The 21,117-nt window shown below is 39.6% G+C and overlaps 1 protein-coding gene across 1 annotated transcript in view; it reads right to left on the bottom strand.

Annotated features, from left to right (window-relative positions):
* Window positions 1-21,117, bottom strand: part of RSRC1 (arginine and serine rich coiled-coil 1) — a 170,195-nt gene that overhangs the window by 89,089 nt on the left and 59,989 nt on the right. Inside the window, exon 5 of the mRNA XM_040613202.1 lies at window positions 4,817-4,853. Within this exon, the coding sequence (XP_040469136.1) occupies window positions 4,817-4,853 (37 nt within the window). The remainder of the gene's footprint in view (window positions 1-4,816; window positions 4,854-21,117) is intronic.

Raw genomic sequence — 21,117 nt, forward strand, 5'->3', positions numbered from 1 at the left:
AATGACTGCATTTCTCAGTACAGTAGGGTAGAACATGATGAAAACTATCACCTGTGTTCCATATGTTAGATAAAATTGACATTTAAGATATTTAAATTCTTTTTTAATGTGTACAAAATTTTATTTCCTTCTCAACTAATGTTTATTTTACAGGAACATGTTACTGCTGCCTTCATGTCCTCCATGTTCATTTGCAGCTATGTATTTGCATCTCTGGAGAATGCAATGTTCTTAATTGTAATCTCATGCTAGTCAACAAAACTTTGGGCTCAATGCAAAAATAAATTAAAAAAAAATTCCTACAGCATTTATGTATCTACATAAATACAAATATTTACAAAATTTGTCTATGTAACGGAAATTTAACATTTTTTTGTAAGAGGGCCCCGACCTGCTTATTTCTACAAATTCTTAATTATTTTTTTTTTAACTTCCAAAAGGCTAGTTATCATTATAACCTTACCAGGAAGGCATGGGCAGTGGCTGTGCTCTCACACTTAACACTCCAAAAGGAATCATCTATCTATCTATTATCTTTTACAAAGGAAAGTATCAAGAAGATTCAAGTTGAAGATTCAAGTTTAATGCTGACCAAAAAAAAATTGCAAGCCAATGACTTAAAAGAGCACATATAAGCAAACTACCTTCTGTGTAAAGTAACTCTATCCATATGTACTGAACGAGAGTGAGCTGTGAACGACTGGAATTAAGAAGGAAATAGATGCATCAGCATTTCTCACAACAGCACAAGCTACAGACAAAAATCTGTGAGGATGATGCCACTAGCACCTTGCGGCGCTGCTTCCCGTCCACTAATCTGATTACCTACTTGATGATAGAAAAAAGATTTCACTTGTACATTTTTCTTTCATGATAATTTCCCATCTTTAGAAGACTTTCTGCACAACTGCTTCCTGAAGCAGAAAGCTCCAGGCTAAAGATTCTTGCCCCACCAGAGGGATATACTAATCCCATTGCCCAAATGGGAAGAAAATAAAGTTATAAAGTTTGGACAACCCGTTCGCATCGCCCGCACGTGTCCCGCCCGTGTGCCAGTTCTCGTGCCAGAGCGGGGAGACTTCACCCAATACCCTCTTTTCTGATGAGAAAGAGTGAACTCCGTGCTGAAGCGCTGCTGCTGCACCCCGCTGCCATGCTGCTGCGCTCCTCTAAGGCTGCCTCGTACCTCCTGGGCTCAAGCGTCCTCTCCGGAGGGGCCTCCCCAGCCATCTCGCCCAGCTGGGGTGGAAGCCAAGAGTGGAAGATGGGGGTGAAAATTACAAACACCACAGTCCTAAAAGAATTCTTTTCAGGTTTTGATAATTAGCATCTTACAGAAGGACATGTGGAAAGAAATGCCTTTTTAAATTAAAAAAAAAAAAAAGCCAAAAAACCCCACACAACTTGTGAAAAAATCTTGTTTCCAATTAAATACTATTTCAATAGGAAAAAACCCAATCATCCATTCAGCCTGACACTTCTTCAATAAGAGAGAATTCAAGCTTGCAGGATATAATTGACCAGCATGGAATTTTGCCAGGATAGCAAGATAAACATAATTACTCATATTAAGAGTGTTAATTAATTGTTTGTGAACACAAATAATTGGCTGCTTGGTTTTATAGCTCATTAGGAAGCCAACAATTCTGTTAGACATCACTGTCCGGTGGCCACACTAGGACCACTGAGCTGTAATCACCAGAAGCCTGAAACCGATCCAGTGCAAACTGGGGGGGGCTGACCGCCGAAATCGAGCTCCAAGGCAAAGAAACAGCGATAGCCAGTAAGCAAGTATTGACACTTTCTGGATAAAGGAGGGGCTTCTTGCGGTTGGGGTTTTGGGGTTCTTTGGGGGTTGGTTCATCACCTATGCAATTTTTTCTACCAGAGATCTCTTTCAAAACTACGAAGGGCTGCCAGATGGAGTCAACCAGTATCAGTTACAAATCCCTGACCGTGACACACACTACCTGTGGCACTTTGCACGCCAGCAGCACACGCACTGCGATGGGCAGCGCCGCGGGAGCTCGGGCTGCCCCCGCTGAGGGCGATCGACCAACACGCAGCGCGGGGAGCGCCTGCGTTCTTGGCAGACAATAACGATATTCTCACAAACCGCTGATGGGCTCAACAAGCTATTAATGACAGGTTCTCTTCATCATTTAAAATGGACAGACTCTGCTGCTTGACCACAAGGACAAGCAGGTTATTGCTTTGAAATGTTATACAAAAGACACAAATAAGGCATCTCTAATGAATAAACCACAAGTATGGCTCCATGGTTCTTTTTTAGTAGGGCTATTAATAGAAAACAGGACCTATTAAGGGTTGCAGATATATAACTCATCTGTTCCAAGGCTTCTACAGTTTGTTAAAGCATGTTACTTGGAAAAGGAATTAGCCAAGTACAATGTAGCAAACAACCACCAACATTTTTGGAATACAAGACTAATTCCCCTACACTTAGAACTTTGCAATTTCCTTTCTTAACTAGCTGAAAGAAAAAAAAAAATCTTCTGAGCAGCTGTCACTGTGGGTGCCATCCACGGGGAGTGCAGCTGCGACCCCCAGTGCGGTCGGCCAGACAGGCTGGGGGACCCCCCGCCAGCAGCAGTGCCCAGCACAGCTCCCTCTGGGGGGCCGGCTCCATCCCACCCCCAGGAACGGCGCGTGGGCCTGCTGGCAAGTTCTCCAGTTTACAAAGAACATATTTTTGTTTATAGAAGCATCTGGGTTTAAACTGGAAGTATTTCCAAATAACAATCTGTAAAATATTTACTATATTTTTTTGCAGCAGCAGTTGTTCTACCACTGTATTTTGCTCCGGTGTGCAGGTAGGCACTAGATACCAGGACGGCAGAAGCTACTATAACAAGGGTAAGCAGTAAAACAGGCTGCAATCAAGTGAATGGGATACGAACACAGATAAACCTAACGGGAACATACAGACCCCATAAAGATGGTAACACAAATTGTGAAACACTCTTTTATACAGAAGGGATTAAATAACAAATTGCCAAATCAATATAAAGACTCGCCTTTTTCCTTAAGGGGAAAAAAGCTTCCTTACAAGCAAGTATTTGGAGATGCAGTAATTGGAAGTAGTAGACTCAGAGCATTCATGTGGCTTAATGCTTCTGAGGAATGCCCCTACAATTTATTGGGAGTCCAAAAGGTCTTTGTGAACTTGCCTGACATAACGTTGAGATATAAAACAGTTTCCAGCATAAAGACGGAGCAGCTAACATACGTAATGAAGACAAAATCTTATTTGAACATCTAGTGAGTTACCCCGTAAGAAGTCAAGGTGTCACTACCCTGCCGAGCACCTTCCCAGTACATTTTTCCCCAAATCCCAGAGAAACCCTGAACACCAGTGAACTCTGTTCCTGGTCCACCCCCTCCCCAGGCTACTCAAACCCCCAAGAGCCGCCTCCTTCTGCACCTGCTGCTGGGAGGTGACACCATAAATCAGACCTGCAGCTCCAGCTCCGGCAGCACTCCCAATTTAGAAAAAGTACCAGTCATGGTCATCTGTCAAGACTACAGCATCTTTATAATGCATTAGAAAAATTCTCTGAACCCATCAGATTACAACTACCTGACACCAGCAGAGGAATGAAACATTTTAAAAATTTATTTAAGAGATTCAACTAGCATGCAAGGTACCAATGGAACTAGCAAACAAGATTAATTTTCAAACTGCTCTACGAACTATTCATAACGCTCAGCTATTTATTCCATTTACAGATTCAAAATACTAGTTGCAATGGAACATTTAATATGCCACCATTATAAAGGGGAAACTGTTGACAACTGTGCCAGAATATACATCCTTTTCATCCCGCTGTTACTCCAAGAAGATATTGGTACACAAGCTCCTACAAATCATATTTCCCAAGCGATTCCCAAAATGGGAAGCAACAACAGAAAAGCAATTTTTTCAAATGCTCCTGCAATACATTGTGATAAGATTTTATTTTAATAGCGGTACAGAACAGTATATATTATTTAGATATTATATGGAAAAATTAAACATGAACCTAAACACTTCTCATGATGTACTGGGATATACGTGCTGTTAATAGTGAATATTTTGATTTAATGGGATTTAATAATCTGTTTAGATGAACTACTTAATGTTCTGATGACTGCTGATACTAACATCCTAGGCTCAACGAGCTTCAGACTTGTGACAATATTGTACTTTTTCCAGTTTTGATCAACTGATTAGTTTTTAACGCTAAGTATGTCTTGCCATCACTTGCGGTTTTAATATGTTTACTTAAACCAAAAATATTTTGCCCCTCAATAATTATTTTATACTGCAGCACTGAATGGAATTTAAGTCAATACATTATTCATAAAGCAAAGACAAGAGAAAAAACAAAGCTGTGCACTTCTTTCAAAGACTTCAAATTACTAAAACATACCATATTTATGCATGCAATATTTGATTGTGTGTGTGTCTTTTTTTTTTTTTTTTAATCACAAGTTTGTTGTTTTCAGATCAGGATATGCCAAAAATCCAACACCAAACAATTTTTGTTTATAATTAAGGCAATCATCAATCCAAGGATTGTAGTCCATTTTATTTCATCTCTACATCAAAAAAAGTAATTTAAAAAAATTAAAATTCCCTTGAAACGGTAAGATAAATGAAAATGTAAGTGCCTTCACATAATAACAGTAAGCTGACCCTCTGGGAAATGGTTGACTTTCTCAATTCAAGGTATTCAAAGCTCATTCAAAAGTGTTCATTTGGAATGCAGATATCAAAGATGATGCAAATGTTCAAGAGAAAATTAAAACTTACCAGATGTTCTAATCCAGCTTTGATGTTTCCAGAGTCCCTGTAACAGAAGAACAAAAGTTCTAAATAGTTGCTAAACCCTTGTCTATAATGATTCATGTTTAACTCAGAAATGTCAAAGCCATGTAATTTCTCGAGTAGGTAAAATGTTTACTTTTAATATCTTAATCATTGCAATACCTAAAAAGTATCAATTATCCTAATGCACAACTACAGAATTATTTAAAACTTCAAATTTTAGCTGCCCTGAAATTGCAATAAACGGTAGCAATGCAACAGGGCACTCATTTAAAGAAACAACACTTTTACAATAATTAAGCGACTATTCATATTGGAAATAACAAAACAAGACGGCGCATAATGTTATTTATCACATCCACAATCAGTGGCTCATGGTTCTGCTTTGCCACTGCTTCAGTAATAAAATTCTGTGACTGTTTACAAAGGTGATGGGCTGAACAAATTGTACATTAACTAACTAGGTCGTGGCAGCCGCAGTGGAACTTTGCATTTGATTCCTGACAGCTGAAAAAAATACAAATGTACAGACACAAAAATGAGAAGTAATGTTGCACAAAGACAGCTGCAGAAAAACAGACCAAACCGTCAAAGCAAAAACACAGAAAAGCACGGAGGATTCAGAGTGAGAATTAATCCTCAACATAGCCTGCTATATATAAAAAAAAAAACAAAATATATATATATAAAAAGATAACCTGAAAGAAAACCAAGGGAAAACAAATTTTTAAAATCCCCAACTCCCAGGCCCCCATGCACCGGGGCTGTCTCTGCTCCCACTGCCCCCAGGTACCCGCTGCCCGCAGTGTAACCGCGCCTTGAGGACAGCGGCTGTACCCACGGCAAACCCGCACTGAACCACCCGCAAGGTAATCACTTAGCAAACTATCTAGCGTAGCATGGATGTATAATACTAACTTTTCAACAAATTACTCAACCGTCCCAAGCCACAGGAGCAAAAACCCCACTGCATCCCTCTGAGCCAGCAAGCGGCGCGAGCCGAGGGTTGCGCTCCCTGCAGTGCCTGGTAGGGCTGCGAAAGGCGCGAGGCAGAGATAGATACACACACAAAGGGCCAAAGGGATGGATCTCACTGGATGCCGAGTGAGGCTACGTTCAAGCACATGCTGTATCACCTTGCTGTACTGTATTTTAGACTTTTTACAGAAAGCTTTTATTTATAACTTCATACGCATTTCAAAAAAGCTCTGCCACGCGCTTGGGTCCCATTTGAACGTACCATGAATGAAGCAAGAGAAAAAGATGCCCTTTCCTCATGCTGTTATTTTGTATTTTGAAATGAGAACTCATCATTTACATCCATTCAGTATTGAAATAAAAATCATCTCCCACGTCTATTTTTGATGTGCTAAATGGCTGTGAAGAATTTAATTACTTGGGAAGCTGGATGCAAGACACTGCTGCGAGGAGCTCCCAACTAATGGCATAAAACCTGCCCTGTTAGTGGTCTGTCTCCCGCGCTGTCCCTGTCATGACTTCATCAATATTTGTGCAACTCCTTCTGCCCTGTGCTGAAAGCAGACTTAATTCAATTATAGGTCTCAAAACTGATAAAAAAGGTCCCGAAGTGGAAAATGCGAAGAGATTATTGGCAAATGAATAAAGATTTGTATCGAACTCACACACAAGAGTACAGCAGGGTTTTGTTGTTTGTTGGGTTGGGTTTTTTTTAATCATTCCCTGTCTTAAGTCTTCTGGGAACACTGAGTTTCCCTTCCCCTCATGCAGCACATCGATTTCTGAATTAGACCGCAATATTAAATAATTAATATACTTGCCATGATTGATGTTTTGCATTAGTTGAATATTAGGTTATCAATCAAAATCCACTTGGTTTAATGTAATAATATTGAAAAAGTGTCACTGGCTGTTCATCCAATTTGTAGTTGAGGCAGCACAGATAGTAATATTGGTGTAACACAAGGCTCTAACGCAGGAAATGGAGTGGTTGAACATACATAAGGCAAACATTATCAAACTAACCAGGACAAGGTTGAGGTTGTCCTAAATAAACCTTGTGGCACCTGTCACTTCCAATGAAAACCTCTTCCCAGCCGGAGGCTGCCGTGCATCAATCAGTGGTGACAACTAGTAAAGCCATGGCATAATTTTATCTTTCTAGTTAAACAATAATTATACAACTAAGACTCCCATTAATACTATACTTCAAATATTGTGTTATGCAAAAATCAGACCTGTTGCTACAGCTCAGTCTAGTACACAACCCTAGATGCCTACAGAATACCTTAACCATTAATACCACTAAACGCTACAAATAAAAGACAAGAGCAGTTTTATGCACATCCATTATTATAATACTCCTATATAGGAACACCATAAGAAAATTGTATTAATTTTATATCATTCTGATATCATGTATCATTTCATAATAACATTTTACTCTGTTTCTACACCACACCACGTAGCTCCCAACAAGACACATATTTGCCTTTCAGAACGCCTCCAGGGCGCCACGCTTGGTTTTTTTTGATGCATTAGGCAAGTTTGGTTTTATTTTTGAGCTTTTCTTTTTTCCATCAGAGAAGCTCTGGAATTGTGTTTCCCCACTATAGGCAAGACTTTGTGCTGTAAAATACTAGTTGACGTGCACATACTTTAAAATCATACATTAAACACAGCAAGCTTAATACTCTGGCTAATCCAAATGTTAGCTTTTGGTAATGCCAGGGGAAAAAAATTGCAGCTAAATTTGAACTGTGGTCACGAGGGGCCTGTAACAACAAGCCAGGAATTCAATTTAGCAAGTGTAACCGGTAACTAACTGAGGCAGCGTTAACTTAGTAGTGCTAGTTCCTTTGCCAGTAAACTAAAAATATTCACTAGCACTTGTTGGAAATCTTGATTTTAACCTGGACGTATATTCACATACATCAATGTAGGTTCCCATAAAAAACTAACCATTAATCAAGGTGGCTGAATAATATGCAGTATCTTCAAAATATCCAAACTTTAGCTATTATAAAATAAAAAGGAAATTTGTGAAATCTTAATACATTTATAGCAGTTTCACATGGGAACTGTAGAACTAATACTTGTTTTTGCACAACAGAGCTAAACAAATTACTGGATACATTTAGACCCGGACCTGTGGAGCAAAGCACCCTCAAGAAGCTAGCGTTAACACCACACTGTGGATGCCAGGGGCTTATTTTATTACTGTCAGGTTCCCTAAAACCAAAGAAATCTCAGAGATATTTTTGCTTATCACTAAAATAGGCAATTGAGCTTGTTAGTAGGTCTGTTATCCTCCTTAAAAAATGACAAACAGTTGAGAGCTATTCAGATTCATGCTGCTATTCAGATCAGTAGTATCAAACTGGAAGTATTCTACGTTTGTAAAAAATTTAGTCCAAACGAAAACAAACCACTTCAGCCCACATTCTTCGGTTCCTCTCAAGTTCTTATTAACTCCTTCTCAACGCTGCCCTTATATTTGTAGTTAAGAAGTTTTCTTTGCCATAGTTTTTTTGGTTAGAATCCATAGGCGGTAGAATAACGTGATGGATTACCCGTACGTGTGGATCACCCGCAGGTAGCCCGGGCTGAAGGCATGCAGCCCTATGCCTGCTCAGCTTCATCCAGGCTGCTCAGCTTCATCCAGGCTGCTCTTGAAAGCCCAGCTGTCCCAGCAACCCATCTCACGGATTCAGTGTCCGCGCTGGGACCATCCTTCCCTTCCATCTCCTCCAAACGGCTCTTTTTTTTTTTTTTTTTTCCTTCAGTCTGTGCTGGTTGCCCCTTCCTTCCCACCACAGACCAGTCCCAAGAGCCTGGCTCCTTCTCGTGGTGATCTCCCTCCTCCCCAGGCTGGGTGGCTGCTGCCAGGTGCCCTCAGAGCCATCTCTTCCCCAGGCTGAACCACCCCAACCCTCAGGTCCCCTCACCAGGCAAGTGCTCCAGCCCCTGACAGAACAGTCCCAGTGTTTCTCATTCTTCTCCTCAGAAGCCAAATGAATAAATCACCTCGTAGCTAGCAAGGGCTTTGGCAGAATCCCCTCCAGTCCCACCACATTAAGTGCAGGAACCAGGTCACACGCAGCGCTCCGGGAGAAGGCTTTTTACCCCCACTCCCCACGAATGCCAATGTGTCAGCATCGTTGATCAGGCAGCATTATCCCAACTGGTTACAGATCATTTTCATAGAGCGCTCTCACTCTTAAAATTGTCTTGGATCGTTCAACAATCACATCTCACAATCCTTTCAATAATCTGTCAAGCATCATTTTCAATTAATCCCTTTTTTGTCCCAGTATTCCTCTTGGATGAAGAGCCTCACAGTGAAAGATGTTCTTGAAAGAACCTCATGTGTTTCTGTTCTTTATCCTCACATTAAGATGCTTCTGCTGCTTGCTGTCATCTAATGGCCTTCCCTACAGACCTTCCTCCCAGTAGCACACCCACCTGCTTTCTTCTGCATGTTATCAGCCCCAACTCGCACTCTAGACACATTGCCTCAAAATGAACAGCCGAACCTCTTCAGAAGGCTTCAGAGCTCTCTATAAACTTCAGCAGTTGCAATATAGTAAACACTCACCAATACAAGAAACAGAAAATGGGCTAAACATAATATAACAATAATCTAAATAAGCATAAATACTATGCAAAACCAAGCTGGAGTGGTGGTCTAGTCCTTTCTCCCACCTCCCTAAGCTCTGTGTTGAAGGTAGATAGAAGAGAAAACAGAAATGAACAAAAACATGCCTTAGATATTAGGAATTATACCAAGGGCTATGGAAAAGACGATGTGAGGCCACTGCCTCTCCTGCCTTCAGCTTCTTCAGTGTGAGGAATCTATGCTGACCCAACACAGCCAAAGTGACAAGCAGTCCTACCGAATACAACTACAGTGGCGGTGACAGCCATGGGAGAAGCAGACTAATCAGCTGTCTCTAGACCTTCCTTTTTGTGCATCATCTTTATTTTAGCAGATTGGCATCTCAAATTCCACGAGGACTTTGCCACATCATTTTCTGCTTCTGATACTCATAGTCTTCTCAAAAGTGCTCTGCTAAGAGATGCTTTGCTTGTCAGTAGGCACTGTAAAAATAGATAATCAAACAAATCTAAATCAGATTTGGATATGGAATTTATTACACTCGCCACAACTACTCAATCTAGCAGCATTAATACTCCAAATCCCAGAAAACACCATCACCACCAGCTGGTAACAATTTCCTCTCTCCCTCAGAATGTGGAAATCAGCCATCCAAAACTCTGCCAACCTGTGGCAAGATCAGCTCTCCCAACGGTGAGTTTAAAGGCCAATATCTCATAATTTCCAAGACTAGAGCTGGGCTCTGTGTATTCCTGGGAAGACAAAATTAGCTTTCCACATCATTACACGCTATTTAATTCAGCCCTGGGACATCTCTAAGATGGAGAACTGCTCCCCCACTTTTATATATTTTTATTTTATATATTCAATTTTTGCTGGATTTACTTTCGTCGGCCTCAAAAGTCTGTACAATCAGATTGAAGGTGTTCCAGGCAGCCAGTTTTAGAGGAGGAGGAAAATAAAGAATAGTTTTTTCCCCCTGAGGTTTTTAACTTTTTTCTAATTTTTATCGTGCATGCACATTTTGGGATACAGCATCATGTGTACTTACACACAGTTTAATCACAACTGGCTGGGTAGCCTGAATGATGTACTTGTGACCTTATCACTGTTCAGTGACGCATTTACGCAAACGTTTAAACCACGCTGTATTCTGGAATAACTTCACTAAGTAATCTTAAGCTCAGAGAACATGCCAGACATCAGGAGTAAAAGAGTCACGGCCAGATCATGCCTTTGTTCAATTCCAGCAAAATAAAAGCCTGCTACAGAAAAAAGTACTTTCTCCCTATTGCCAGCAGCTAGAGCAAAAGCACCCGATTATGGCATCTGCACCGTGACTGCTCAGAAGGGACAACATGCTTGAAGTTCTTCCCTGAGCCAGCTTGACCTTCAGCTTCAGAGTTAGAGAGCCCTGGGCGCAGTTTTTCAAAACGGATATCCCCATCGCATTCCACTCAGTTATATAGGTTTTGTATTGCCGTGCTGTCTGTGAAATTATAGGCTAATGTTTCCAAATCCGATTTCAGACCACGGACGCTTATTTCAGTAGGCTTTGAAAGACGCAGTGAAGATCACACAAAAATCTAAGCCCTGTGCCTGTCCCCTCCTCTGACACTATCTTTTGGAGGACGGTGCCGATTCGCCTGGGTGAACGGGTAAACTCACCCCTGCTGACTTTCAACGCCAAGCTGGTCCAATGCCACCCGACGGTCTGGCAGAACTGCTGGCAATGACCACGTAACGTGCAGAAACAGAACTACAACAAACACGTTGCTCTTCAACACTACCCACTTCAACCTCCTCAGGGTTATGAAGAAAAACCTGAAAAGCAGGGCTATATTTTTGTTGCCGTAAGTGGAAGTTACATCAAAGGGAGCATGCAAAAGGCAAGAGGAGAAATCCATAAAAGAAAGGTATTTCCTCCTACGTCTCTTACACAAAAATGTAACCAAAGTAACCAAATAACGTACGCAAACGATATTACCACCAACAAAAATCAAAATCTCTGCAACCTACTACTTAGGTAAGTTACACAGACTCTCAATGCCACGTGAATCCCTTAACAGTTGTAATGGCTTTAAGAGTTGTGGCTCCTTGTACCTAAAACCCCTGCTTTCTTCCATTATTGGAGATCAAAGCAAACAATAAAATGAGTACAAAATAAAATAGTGAAAATAATTTAGGTATGCAGTGCCAACATCAGAGAGGGTACCGACGAGAAGAAACACAGGACAGGCATCTGGCTGTTACTCCGATAGCACTAAGCATCCAGAAAACCAACATAATACATTAGGTTGAGAATTTTCTTTCTCACAGAAGAGCTCAACATGATGAGATATAGCTGAACTAGTAAATTTCTGCTGCTCTTTCCAATCTTTTGTGCAGAGCAAACTCTCATGAAAAAGAGCAAATGGTTAAAGAATCTTACCCTCTGCTAGAAAAAGCATCCATGATATTTTTGAAAGGGTGGAATGTTCGTTTGCTCTTACTTCGTATCAGACTCAAACGATCTGGAACTGATCCTGAAGTACAAAGACTCCAAAGCTGGTGGTGGTATGCTCAGTGGCTCGCTCACTACAGTCATCCAAATAATTGATTTCACTTGGGAAAAAATGGTAAGAAGTTTGGCCAATTCCTAATAAATTTAAATGTAACAAAGATTCAAGAAGATCATATGAAGGTCACTTATCAAAAGCAGGAAGAAAAGCAGAAGTCACCCCCCCACACAAACACATATGGAATAACTTGGAACTGCTGAAGAACTCAGTAGAGTATAATGCAAACTAAATTGAATCATGCTAAAACCAGGGACTTTAAACGGGACACAAGGTGAAACAATTTCCATAATATGTTATCCTAGAGAGAAGAAGAATCAGTACCCAATAGACCTTATGAAATATTCAAGAGAAGAAAAAAAAATACATATAACCCTGCCTCACAGAGTAAAATGCAAGATTTTATGCAATTGAAATAAATACTGAAACTAAATAGAGGGGTGAAAAAATACCATGTTGACAGAATCGATATTTTCAAACAGACCCTACCAAAAAAAAAAAAAAAAAAAAAAAAAAAATCCCTTTTCCTCCATAAGTATTTCTCAGATAAATGATCGCCAAGATAACTACCCCAAAATCTCCCAATTCTGTTTTACCGAGACTTCAGGTCAGACATGGAAATCTCATAAATTATCAAAGCGGATTTCTTTCTCCTCATTGCTAGTTCAAGCCATCTCTCAGATAAACCCGGCAACTCCAAGGACCTCCTAACACTGGAGTCCTCAGAGTATGTGGAGTGAGGTTCTCTTGGCTTTTTCCCTGGGTTCTGGGTGGGTGGGTGGGTTTTTGTCTTCCTGCCCTGTGCACATGGTTCCCTTCACAAAGAGTAGAACCTTGTTAATCAGCGTTGACATTCCCAGCAAACATAAGCAATTAAGCTTCGGGTTTTGGAATGTCACTATCTCTGTCAACCAGTCTTAAATAAATTAGACAACTTTGGCCTGTTTTACCTTTTCTGTAATATTATTTAGTAGATATTCAATTAAAACACATCCTGTAGGTGAAAGTGTATGAAAACATTTCCGTAATGGACATTAGTGGTAGTAGGAAGTGTTGCTAATTAGCCTCAAAGAACAGAATAGATTACAAAAGTAGCAAAAAGCCCAGCAGTGTAAATGCACAGAACGCTGCACTGCATATTAAACAAAGCAGAACAAGTTTTAATGTTGGTAAGCATAACTATAGTAAAAACTCTCCGGACTAGTAAAGAGTGTTACAGGTTAATGAGGAACATATAAAGAGTGCACAATAATTATCATACCTAACACCTTACCATCTGTGTTTGGATGGCTGCAGAATATAAACACAGTTTATCAGCATTAAGTCTGAAACTAATTACACATGTATTTCTATTAGCATACTGTTAGGATAAATATTTAAAACGTTAGGTTTTCCTCAGCTGCACTCAACTCTTAGTACTGAAGAACATTAAATTTAAGTGTAATTCAGTGAGAAAATGTAAATGTTCTAAGCACTAAAACAATTCAAGTACAATCAATTTTCCATTTTCTGAAAGCTTCTAAATCCTCCTCATTCACCCAATTACTACTGTACTTAACCTAATGAAATTTTATTCTGCAGGAACAATACTATTCTTAAACAAATTTTTGAAAAATATAAGATTAAAAACTTCTAGACAAAGAATAAACTCCTAGAGAAAAGATGCAAATAAAATTACTATCATAATCTTTTGTTTTTTATTTGCAAGTATAAAACTGAAGAGAAACAAAAGCGTGGAACATAGCATCTGTCATATCAGAATATAAAAAGATGATCCTGGCACAAAATGAAAAAGCTCTAATTCATTTGCAAATCAAGCCTGCCAGTTCTATTTCAAGCTGGCGGTAACTGTCAAGAGTTAACAAGATAATCACTTTCAATCCTGCCTTCAATGGTACATTACACTGTTATTCCATTCAATAAGGCCGTTCTTTGGGGCACTAGATGAATGGTTTTCATTTCTAACTCACACAAAAAGTTGCAAAAAAAATCCATGGGGCTTAAGAAAGAAATCCCTTTATGGGCATTTATCTGCCGGCACTTGCTTTTAGGCAAAATGAGATATTTGGATACATTGGTGTCCATTCACTTCCTCTATTCCTTTAGGCCCTCAGTCTGTTGATAAAAAAAAAAAAAAAAAAATCCACACAAGGAAACCTCAAGCCTCTTTCGTATTTTTTAAACTACCTATGCGCATTTAACAAGTTCTGTAATCATGTTTTGTAAATACATCAAGAACACGCAGCTCACTACACCACGCTGAAATGACATTGCATTTGAGCAGATCCATCTTTGTCTAAACTCATTATAAACTTTAAAAAAAATAGTAAATGCTCATGAAAATTGTGCTTAGGGAAACAATAAACAGTTCCCCATTAAATGTTCAATAAAAAGAAAGTTACCAATTACAAACACTCTGCCTATGAAACAAGTTAATCTAGGATTTGTCTGTATTATTTGTGATTTTTCATGTTGGTTTTTTTTAAGATTCTGTGCTATGCATTCTTCCCCAAAGGATATAATCTTGTAGAAGTTTATGAAGTTTAAAACCTATCTGCTGGCACAAACCATCTACTAATCTCTGTGGGGAAAAAAACCCTCATGCTTTCATTTATTGCTCAAAATTGCTATTGTAAGATACTACTTGCATGTTAAGGTTGTACTGTACAGATACACATTCTATTATCGAATATTCTATAGCAACAACTTAAATACTCTACTAATTTTAGAAACAAATCACTAAATCTTTTCTCTGGTTTGTTTTTTTTCCTCTTTCTTTCTTTAAATCCCCATAAATCTCAGTTCACAGAACACAGCTAATACCTATATTAAATATATCTTATCGGAGTTAAGCTCATCCAGCCTCAGGTCTGTTGCCCATACCCAACGCCAACGAGCTCACTGCCAATACCGTATCTGTAGATACTTTTTTTTATTTTTAACCAGCATAAATCATTCTCCTTAAACTCAGGGACCCATCTCGCCAGTCACTTCTTACACTATTTGCATACCTTACAAAGATGATTTGTGATCGCTTTATAATCCATCACTACAAGTCAGACAACTTTTTCCATATACCCCTCGTGTAAATGCTGCTTTACAAGTCAGGGTTTCTTTTATGGGAAATCTAAACACCAGAAGTTACCAGCAGACTCACAGGCTTTGATTTTGTTCTTTGCACTTCACAAGTTTCTTCAGAGGGTCTAAACAGAGAGGTGTTCTTATAATTAAAAATATCCTGTAACAAACCCAAAACCTATATGCCTCTATTTATGCAGCATGAGAACACAGTCAGTTTTGCTGCCCTACTGCCAGTGCTTTCCAAAAAGAAAGAACATAAAATAAAAATGAATTGGAAGTTCACATGCTAGAGCAGAAGATGTTGCACTTAGAACACAAATTAAGAGAAAGTGAACAGATGGATTTCAAATAGCAGGTCGTGGCTTTAGGCAAGACTAAGAGAGTCCCAAAAAAACAGGAGCCTGCCATAGAAATTTGGGATGAGTTTCCTTCCTCTCTAGCCAGCAGCAGCACAACAACTGGTGCTGCTTAAAAATAAACAATTGATTTAAAAACAACAAGCCGACCACAAAACAAAAAACAAACCAAACCAAACCCCACCTTCCATTCCATAAAGCAGGCATTTGGAACAAAAAGCAAAGATAAGCAGCAGAGTAATGTACCTACTGCCTTCAGTAAAGGTAGGTATTTGTTTCTAGCATTCACGTCTGATCAATTTGCACAGTGCAGATGACAGCCCGGGACGACCCAGCAGCTCCAGGACACACACATTTTAAGGCCAAAGACTAAGAACAAGTAGTTTCACATCCCCATTATTCCTGAAGATGTGTGCAGCACTTTAGCAACCGTGGTCAAGTTCAGCTGAGACCCACAAAGTGCCACTTTACTGAAACTCCACCGCTTCGACTGCATTTGATCCAATTTTAGCACACTGAACCCTCGTGCTTTTTTAGGCATCACTGTTGGGAGGTATAAAAATCCAATTTGTAAATGCTTTTGCGCTGTTCCTCTTAGTGTCCCTGCAGTTTGATTTTGTCACTTTAGTTTAATTCCTCTACGTTCTTTCATCTGGCCTTGAATTTATCTCCCAAAGGAATGCAGGGGCACATTCAGAATATACTCTAAATGTTTAAAATGTGTTTAAATGTCAGATAGGCCTATCTATCTATATCTATATCCTATCTTTTCACTCCTACACAAGGTAAAAAATTTTCCTTCTGAAAAAAGCAGATCCACCTGATCTCGGAATATTTAGATTCTATCTCCTCAACTACTTCAGCTGACACAGCTTGTAGCACTTCTGGTCTTAAGAGACTTTAGTTTCAGGCTGTATTTCACAATTAAACAGTTTGTTTTATTACAACTCCACGTAGCCCCAAAGAAAGGCTTTGAAAGCCCCAGGTTTCTGTAAGACAGCCATTCCCAGCAGCCCGACCACACGCTGTGATGCAGGAGCAGCTCAGAAGATTCTGCAACATAAGTCTGACGTGAGGCACAAGCCCCTGTTATTACATGAATAACCTGAATGAACCTCAACAAAACACCTTATTAATACATCTGGAGGATTTACCATCACTACGGTACTGCAGCTATTTTCAGCTCAAATAAACACACCATAAATATTTTGGGATGGCACAAGTCACAACCCCGGCACTACCTCCCCAGCGTTCAGATGCATCTTGTCCCACCTGACTCCAGAATTTTGTAGATGCTTTTCAATAATTTGAGGCTGGTAAGTTACCAAGAGCACCACAAAGACCCTTTTATTTTGTGCAGAAGACTCACAAATTCTTCTAAAAGGTTGTTTTGTTAATTCCTAGATGAATTTTGAAAACATATTTAATATGAAAAGGGTTTCTTTCAAGTCCGACTTTCAATAAGGAGGAACGCTGTACCTTCTAACAACTTCCACGTTGGGCTGTGTTGCAAGACAAATCTGTAAAAATTAAAAAAGGTAGAGCCTAAGTTCTTCAAGCTTGATAGGAATTTAGTTCCTTGGCCACAAACACAGGGAAATAAATAATAGCTCCTCAAAATAGAGAAAAATAAAAATGGATTGCAACTCTCAAACACAGCTGTCCAAAACCAAGCCTAACAGGCAGCGACAAAAATAACCTGAAAGCGCTTTAGAATTAATGGAAAGCTTGGAAAAAACCAAAGCAAACCAAAACCAGCTAAGGAAGCTCACGGAGGAGATCTGGAAGAGGAGGCAGCTGACAGAGACCACTGACAGCAGTCACCGCTTCAGCACCTTTGCCTTTACAGCACTAAGCCCAGAGCAGTGCTGGGCACCTGCACACTACCAAATCACCCCAGACTTTGTCAACGCACTTTTAAATACGTGTAATAGCAAAGATCAGAACTTGAAGCCTACCTTGATAATATCTCGGTATTCCAGCATAAAGAGCTTCAGTTGTCAAAAAAACCCTCTGTCACACCTGGACCTAGTCACAGTGGATTTGTACCTAACACAGCTACATCAAGATTGGAGAGAACAGGCTCATTTCTTTAAATTATCTGACAAGGCTAATAGTTCTCTTGATACCAAGCGCAATTAACTCTCCGCTAATTCAACAGCCGCACTAGACAACTAACACTAATAGGTCTGTATCTTGCTTATTTGTTATTTCTTTCCCCAGCATTTGTAATAGCCTCTGACTATATAATTTACAAGTCTGTTATTATTTGAGAACAATTAATGAATGCTAAAATTGCTTTTGGTCTTGTGCTCATTACGTATCTGCTTCTCGGGGAGAAGTTTCAGAAGCAATAGATGTATTCAAGACAACGCTATGCCTGTGCCGAAAGCACGGATAGCGTCTGGAATCTGACGTCCGCAGCATTACGGTGAGTTCAAGTAAACAAGAAAAGATCCTTAAGTTCCAGTAAATCACAGCTTAAAATTTTTGTAGAAAATTTTACATCCTGGGGAAAAAAAAAAAGAAATCAAAAAGCCCCCAACATCAAGTAATGATGTCTAAGCACTTCATGCTGGTTGAGTTGCACCGAAACCACCTTAGGGCTTCACGTGTTCCTTAATTGTTAAGCCTGCTCTTCTTACCGCAGCACGTTGGCCTTATTCATTTAACTGTACAAAACGCTTGCTTTCATTAATATGCTTTTAACCTTTTACTACCACGTAAGACTAACATCATCTATTTTATTTGGCATTTAGCATTCCCAGCACTTCACGGAGAAAGTCTCCGGTGAAAACAGACAGCAGTACTGGCTTTGCAAGACGGAGCAAACTGTTGAGAAGTGGCCAGCCAAAGTCTAGACCAGAAATCTTGCTAGGCGTTTTGTATTTTGGCATTCCTTCAATGAAATTAAAATAATTAGTATTGCACACCACTGATTTACCACCAAATGGACCAAAATTAGAAGAAAAAGACAAAAATATAAAACATGTCTCGTTCTACAGCCAAGATTTCCCTCAAAGGTTATTTTTCTAATATAAAGCCAAGGAATTCCTGAAAAAATTAAGTACCATAAACATGGCAGGCTCCAAGGAAACTTGGATCTTAAGCTATTTGGAGCTTGAAGATTAAAACCAGCACTTCCTATTGTACCTGCAAATATTGGAGGCAAAGCAAAACATCCTATAAAAACAAATTCCAAACAAATGAGCTGCTAGAGCCTCCAACAGCAGCAATTTCTAGAGGATTCACAGACCGTACAGGAACACCTGCAAATGCGGATGATCGGGCTGACAACTGAGCAAGCACTGTTCCGTCGCCTTCTCTGGGGAAATAACTTGGAGCTAGATGCCCGTTAGTCCATAAAAGTTACCCTAATCTCTGTATTCTCAGCTGTACCCACTTCCATTCACCTCAGCTCACACCGTTTAGGACAGGAGACATGCTGAACCTACACAGACCTCCCTCGGCAGACTTTGTACCGAGGAGACACCAAACTCTGCGATGGAAATGATTTTATCTGATCACACATTGCCTCCGGCGCTCGCCTACCTGGCTGCTCACGCAGGACTTCCTGAACCATTACAGACTGATGCTCTACAACAGGCCAAAAGCGGTGCTGGTTTCCATTAAAATGTTAATTTTTACAGCAAAGTAAGGCAGACAGCTCGGGGTGGCAGCCTCAAGAGCTAGCTGCCCTCGTGCATGAATCAAGCTTTTATATTCGTTCAAAGGAGGAGCAGGCACTAAAGCGAGCAACCCCTTTGCGAACAGAAGACTTTGCATCTCCATGATGCTATCAGAACTAAGGATTTTTCTGTATTTTATTATAAAACCCTTCATATTTGTCTTCTTTCACTCCATTAAGAAATGTATTCCAGACAGTCTTACTGATGTTAAATGGAGTAACATGAATACTTTGCTAACCACTATTAGATGGCCTGGGTAGAGAACATTGGAGTATCAGTGCTCTGAAAGAGATTAAAGTCAGGCTTAAGAAAAAAAAGAATATAACAAATTCAGAATACAGAATAACTGCGCAGACCGATGGACTCATCTACAGAAATAGCACATTGATATTGCTGGGGGAAAAAAATAATCTAGTATATTGGCTCTTTTCCCAGATTTTTCAGTTTTGGCTGAAAGTTATAATCGCAATATACAAAATTACTATGTCTTGCAAAGAAGTGCCAGAAACCAGTGTCCCCAGAAACTGGAACTGGAACAGTTCCAAGCAATCAAACACATTCATGTAACAATGGTCAGGGCCGAGTGGCCTTTTGCACAATGGCACGGTAGGATAAGCCACCTACTTAACTTTCTGGTAGAGCAAGATATTGGAAAGTTACAAGAACATTTGTGCATAATAATTTCCAATCATTCAAAACAGGTCAGGATGCTGTTCTAACATAAGCAAACAACATATAACATATACAAGTCTATATCCTTCCTCCAGTCACTGTGGCTTTCAGTCATCAAGGTCAGCCTGCAAGGTCCGCATTTGGATGGCTGACTCTTGCACCAGCACAAACGGCTGATAACGGAAACAACTGGAAGAATCAGCCTTGTGCCTACACGCAACAGAGGGGAACATAGTTTAGTTAGCTATGCATATTTTTTTGCCCAACAGTAGAAAGGAACACAGCATAACCAACACCTAAGGTAAACAAAAATGTTCAAACTGTATATAAGATGTGTGAAATCATTTCAACCGTGAAGAAAAATTTGAAAAGTCTGCCTGATATTTGGGATTTAAGGTGGACTCCCTTTCTTGTACATCTGTAATGACAGAAGTTGCACAAACCAATGGAAAAAATATCTGTAAAATGTCCAGTCTTCGTACATACGACATAGCCTAGCACATAATCCTCGGTGCACTACAAAAGCACACACCCCCGCCAAAAAAAAAAAAAAAAAAAAAAAAAGTTGGTCTTCTTGAAGGTTTTCCTTTTGCCCATTCTCTATACGGCACTTAACATCATTCATCATGACTATAGCAACAAGGAAGGCTGAAATTAGCACTCTGTAGAGCATCTATACACTTGCAGGATGTCAGCAGATGTGATTGTTAAATGACAAAAAGCCAAGTGCTGAGAAATATTTGAGAATACTATAATAGCCCAGCACCAGGTAGATTTTTTTTTTTTTTTTAATTAAAATATAGACCCCAAAGTCATAGCCAAGGGAATTCACTATCTCTTGAACGTGGAATTGATCTGAATGCAATTACTTTACCTCTTTTTAGCTCCATTTGACTTTGAACTAAACATCAATTAGTGCACAAACATAATACTGCAAGATCTGTTAACTCCAATACTAAGTTTTCCATAAAAGATCTAAAGCAGTTTTATTGGCCTTCATTTAATAGCTTTCAGCAATCACAAATATTGCACATGAAAGCTCAACTTCATTTTCTGGTGGTCACTTAAACCCTTAATTCTCAAAATAAAACTCTCTCAGTCTTAGTTTTAAAACCCTTAAATTAGCAAACAAGACACCACATAATATATGCTATAAGCAAAGGTCTTCTCTGAAAAGCTGGGACCTTCAAGTGCTTCAGCTGCGATACAAGCCATTGAGCCATGGCCAATATAAGCCAATTTGAATAATCAATATGACAACCTTATTTTTCTAATGCAAACAGGATTGATACAGTAAGGTGTCTCACTGCCACATCACAGTCATGGCCTCTTT

The sequence above is a fragment of the Falco naumanni genome, chromosome 13, assembly GCF_017639655.2.
Source record: "Falco naumanni isolate bFalNau1 chromosome 13, bFalNau1.pat, whole genome shotgun sequence".
NCBI lineage: Eukaryota > Metazoa > Chordata > Aves > Falconiformes > Falconidae > Falco > Falco naumanni.